We start from the raw sequence: 5,535 nt of genomic DNA, 5'->3' as shown, positions 1-5,535 counted from the left end.
AGTGCCAGAGCAGTCCTACAAATGGTACACTAACATGCGTCAAGTGAAACCACTCCTCACCAGTGGATGGGGCATGGGAACGGAGCGCTACTTGTGTTGGCTGCTTCAGCATGATGACATCAGAGATATACATATCATTCCTAGGATGAAAGGAATGAAGTACATGCCCTGATAAAAAGCACACCAGATCTTTGGGCCCTTGGATGTGATATATGTGAAACAATACAAGTTAGGTTTTGGGAAGTAGAAGGTAGAACAAACTAGAGATTTAATCACAAATCAAAATTGCCAAAAAAGCCGAAATTACTAAAATATTTTAACAAAAAATTATTAAAGGTGAATATGGATTTTTGTTTCTCTTATCTTATCTGTGTTTTCTTATCTATTTTCAAATGCCTATTTGGGACTTGTGGTTAATGGCTGCTTTTGTCAAATACTACAGACAAAATTAAAAACAATTGCAAATTTTCTACAGCTTTACAGCAGAGAAAAATGTTTGGTATGCTTTGTTAAATGTGCAGTTCTTGGTATAATTATATCAGATGCAAGGCTAGTGTGTGAATTCTAAAAAAAAAAAAGTTTAATATTAATCCCTGTCAATGATGTATGGTATGTGTGTGCTGTGTTGGTAGTACTGTAATGAAATCCTCAATAAAAATCAATCAATTAATCTAAGTTTTGTCACTGCTATTTGGAGCCAATTTGAAATAAATGTTTCTAGAATATGTAACTTTGTAAAACACAGAACACAACAATTAACAAAATAAATGTGACTAAAAGTTTCACAGTTTTTCTCATAAACTTTGACAATTATTCAGAGTAGTAGACACACTTGTATAACTGAAGTCTTTAGTTGTTTAAAGGTCACAGGTCTATTGGCAGGGCTCCTATTAAGGCTCTAAAGCCTGCAGTCCTTATGTAGGTCTACTTCTATTTTTGGTAATTAAAGCGTAATTTGAAGTAACTCAATAATTCTCTTCTCTGCTTCTCATCTTAGTTGTCAGATTCAAATTCATCTACCAAGCCTTATAGACCTGGTTCAGGTTAGATAGATCAGTCAATTGAGTCTCTAAATTATGCTGTTTTAGACACCCGGTGGACTTCCTTTGACACACTGAGCCCCTCTCTCCTCTCTCTTTCCCTCTCTGTGCATCAAGGTCCCAGAAAAACTTGTTACTAACTTAGCTCTGGGGAGTTTATTCCCCGGAGTCCTTATGTTTTTTTCTGCCCAGACAATTTCCTTGGATTATGGTGGCACCTAAATCATAGTTGCAGCTGTTTCTGTAGCACTGATCCGTGCCCTGTTATACCTTGCTACACCCTGCTACGCTCTACAGTGCCCTGCTACTTCCTGCTACGCTCTACAGTGCCCTGCTACTTCCTGCTACGCTCTACAGTGCCCTGCTACGTCCTGCTATGTCCTGCAGTGCCCTGCTACACCCTGTAACGCCATGCAGTGCCCTGCTATGCCATGAACTACTACAACTGCTGTTGCTAGTCATAGTTCCATTATCTTTATTTGTGACTATAAATACCCCAACAGGAACCGTCAGACTTAAACTGAATCAACATAGATTAGTCTCTGTGATGATATTGATTTACATGCTGAGAGAGTTAAAAGGTGACAGGCTTGTCATACATATGCTAGTGTTATGTAACTTCATAAATACCAGCAATACCTTCCCAAGGCGACCATATAAAACTGAAATGGGTCATAATGTTAAGAAAATATAAATCTCCAGGTCAACTCATTTGTGTTTGTCTACACCACACTCCGCGTTTGCTCTTTTTGACTCATTTCCATGTCTCTTATCTTGTGGGAAGAAGTTTCTGCATATATTAAATGTTGTTTTAGTCTCTTGAAAATTAACAGTAATAATTATAATAAAAAACAAACTCTAGTGTCTTGATAAAACACAGACTTGTAGCACCTTTGTGCAGTTTGACTGCTTCCTCCATTTTGGTTTGAGATCTTAATTCCAACTGAATATTTGCATCTGAAAAGCTCTCTTCTCCTCTTGCCCCTGGTCACTTTGGGCTCTTGAAGAATCCACTTGCTCAACCTGCTGGTGCTTCAGAGGAAGTGCATTTTAAAACGATGTTTCTAGGAAGACTTAGGAAATTCAGTTTGTCATTACTACTTCAGTTTAAGCATAAACCACCTTTAAAGAAGCGCCCTAAAGAAGCACCTTAAAGTTAGCTCCAATTAGTTTTGATGTGTGATTTATAATCAATCCATTTTTTTAACGTTCACAATGCCTTCTTTCTTATTAAAAGTACATTCAATAATTTATGGATCTTTTTTATTTAGGTCAAGGTAAACTTTATTATCCACAAGTAAAAAAATTCATGTGGTCAGCATTACACGCTCCATTGTTATTCAGCCTACTGCATAACATTAACAACATACAAAACATTAAAAGAAAGAAAAACAAGGGTAAGACAGACAAAGCAGTAAGAACATTAAGGAAACATGACAACCATGTATGAATAAATAAAATAGTTGAGTGCTGATTTATACAGTAGGCCTAGCCTATGGTCAAAGTTTAAAATGCCTACGAGTTTTTAAGTGTATTGTGCAGTCTACTGTAGGCAATAGATTTGCTCTACCTTGGAGTCCTAATTTTCCTTTGCAAGAGTCTGCCTAAATTACGGTTGCAGCCTACACAAAAGCTGCTTTAACTGTTGAAAGGCCTACATTTCTGAATATGTTTGTTTTATTTGCCACTCTTTCATTTCCACGCTGTACTTTAAGAGCATAGTCGCATTTCCCTCTAGCGTTCGGAGCTTGCATTAGCCATTAGCCATTAGCCTATCTAAGGGCCGAGTCATGGCGGCACAGACCCGGGCCCTGGTGTCCTGTAAGTGGCTGGCAGATGCTGTCAGAAATAACCTCGTCGGACCCAAGCTTCGCATCCTCGATGCTTCATGGTACCTCCCGAAAACGAAACGGGACCCGAGAGCTGAATTTTTGCAAAAGCACATCCCGGGCTCCTCGTTCTTTGACCTAGACGACTGCTGCGACAAGACCTCTGCGTTTGATCACATGCTGCCAACTTCCAGCCACTTCTCCCAGTATGTAGGAGATCTGGGCATCGGGAACAACACGCACGTAGTAGTGTACGACACTAGCGACTTTGGGTCGTTCTGCGCGCCCCGGGTGTGGTGGATGTTCCGGCTGTTCGGACACAGTTTGGTGTCGGTGCTGGACGGGGGCATGAGGAACTGGCTGGCGGACGGCTATCCGGTGACAGCGGACTACTCTAAGCCCGAGTGTACAGGGTTCACGGCGACTCTAAATCAGTCGTGGGTGAAGAGCTTTGAAGACGTGCTTGAGAACATCGGGACCAAGCAGGTCCAGGTTGTGGATGCCAGGTCAGCAGGAAGGTTCAGGGGAACTGAGCCAGAGCCCAGAGACGGTGAGAAAAGATTTATAAAACGTTTGCAGTGGGCAGTATTGATTTAAAGTGCACGCTAAGAAAGTTGTATGATACTAATATATTTCTATTCTGCAGGTTTTAGCAATGCATTATTTCTGGTTACAAATTTAGTTTATTAGGCCATACATGATGATTCTAATATGTTATGTATATAATTTGTGATTATTGTTGACATGTTATGGTCTTATGATGAATCAAAAAGTTATTAATGAAGTAACAGTTCCATCAAGCACATAGTTAAGCTGGAAGTAGCCTACTAGCAGTTTGACCAACAACAAAAAAACTTTACTCAAGGTCTACATGTTAGATTTTTTCCAGGGCTTTCTGCCACATATCATGGTCTTCATTAGCCGATTTTGTTTGCTCAGTTGTAGATGGTTTAATTGTCATGGATACAACTAAACCATTTCCATCACTACAAAGCAAACTCTATCTGATGGCCATGAAATGTGGCTGACAGTTCCAGAAGAATAAAGGTCAAGTGAACCTTAAGTGGTGTTTTTATTTTTTACTTTTTTGAATTCTCAATATTTCCCTAAAATTTTGCATTGTTTCTCCATCTGTCTCATCGCCGCAGACACGCTGCCAGGTCATTTCCCCGGTGCAATCAACATGCCGTTCAGTTCCTTCTTGGATGCTTCTGGAAAGGAGCTGGGACCTGAGGGACTGTCCAAACTGTTCAGAGAGGCCGGGGTAGACCTGAAGCAACCACTCTGGGCTTCCTGTGGGTCCGGTGTCACAGCGTGCCATGTTGTTCTGGCCGCTCACCTGCTCGGACACCCTGGGGTCTGTGTTTATGACGGCTCCTGGTCTGAATGGTTTAAAAGAGCATCTGCAGAGCTTATCATCTCCGAGGGAGAGCAAAAGAAGGTGTAAATGAAAGACGAAAGGCAGTGGACTACTACTACAAGCAAGGATGTGATTCTGCTTTCACAAGAAAAAAACAGTGTGTTTGCTGCCAACAAGTGATAAATCAACACTATTGAACTAACCTGATAGTGTATCACTACTACTCTCTACTTATACTGAGGAGGTAGTACATGCTGCATAAGGCTGCGTACAAGGAGCTTATTATGAAACAGTTGCAAGTTTTAACAGTTGTCAGAAAAGTGTATTAAAGTCTCCTTTACTAATGCAGATTATCTGACTTTCCTAAGAAAAGTTTTGTATTTTAGAAAGCTTTACAATATCCTGAAATGACATGCTTTGTTGCTTTGTTTGTCACTTTTGTGTCTCATCGTGGATGAAATCGTCCTGTTATGTGACTCTTTACCATTAAGATAGAGGACGTTTGATTCTTGGAAGAAGTGCACTTAGGTCATGTGGATATAGATGAATTATTTTGTTAAAATAAATGGCGACGTCCTTATTTTGTTATGCTACATATGGGTTCAGTGTCATATTTTTGTATCCCATTAAAATATGTCTAGTTTATGACATGGTTGGAAAGACTCCTCTACTCAGTACCCAGCAAAGTAAATATTTAGCTTTGTTGGAAGGCCATGGAGAACAGAAGGGCAAATATGGATTTTAGTCTTGATCCCTCACAATCCATGGGATTATAGGAAACTATTTTCTTTTTCTTCCAGTCTTGTGCTCATTTTGATGTCCAAATATGTTGCTATTGTTTTCCCACATTAAAACATTTTAATCGTTGCGAAGTTACTGAAATGTAACTCGGTGTGAATCCCAAAAATCTATTTATAAAATGCAGCATGATATTAGGCCAACAAAAAGACTGCAGCTCTCAAACAACAGATTTATTTAAAGAAGAAAAAAAGAAATCGGAATGCTGACGCAAAGAAAATCAAAACCAGTTCAGTCTGGTTCCTGCTTGATTTGAGGTGTCTGGCAATATGCCCGATTTGTTTTTGAACAAAGTTAATTCTTTTTAGCTTTTGTCATACCATGGTGGTGCTATGTGTAGCCACCATGGACAATGAACAGAAACAGTTTAACTCACATGCAACCAGAAATTTGTACTAATGTGAAAACGTTTTTTATAAGGGGAACCATTTTGAGAGTGGCTTAAGCTTGCTGTGAAAGGTGTGGACTTGTTCCAACCTGCATTACTGTCTTTTGTTACAGACTATTT

The 5,535-nt window shown here is 39.7% G+C and overlaps 1 protein-coding gene across 2 annotated transcripts; it reads left to right on the top strand.

Annotated features, from left to right (window-relative positions):
* The first annotated feature begins 2,784 nt into the window (after positions 1-2,784).
* On the top strand, positions 2,785-4,824 carry zgc:162544 (3-mercaptopyruvate sulfurtransferase). Of its 2 annotated transcripts, XR_004659588.1 has the most exons (3): positions 2,785-3,419; positions 4,018-4,405; positions 4,505-4,824. XR_004659588.1 is itself a non-coding variant. In XM_034893787.1 (2 exons), exons 1-2 carry the CDS (start codon positions 2,831-2,833, stop codon positions 4,314-4,316), a joined length of 888 nt encoding a protein of 295 aa, XP_034749678.1. In that variant the 5' UTR covers positions 2,785-2,830; the 3' UTR covers positions 4,317-4,824. The 2 variants fall into 2 exon arrangements, 1 of the variants encoding a protein (XP_034749678.1); XM_034893787.1 differs by having other exon boundaries at positions 4,018-4,824.
* The last annotated feature ends 711 nt before the right edge of the window (positions 4,825-5,535 follow it).

The sequence above is a fragment of the Etheostoma cragini genome, chromosome 15 (genome assembly GCF_013103735.1).
Source record: "Etheostoma cragini isolate CJK2018 chromosome 15, CSU_Ecrag_1.0, whole genome shotgun sequence".
Taxonomy (NCBI): Eukaryota; Metazoa; Chordata; class Actinopteri; order Perciformes; family Percidae; genus Etheostoma; species Etheostoma cragini.
Note: the sequence above shows the minus strand (reverse complement) of the source record. Positions and strands in the feature narration are given on the sequence as shown.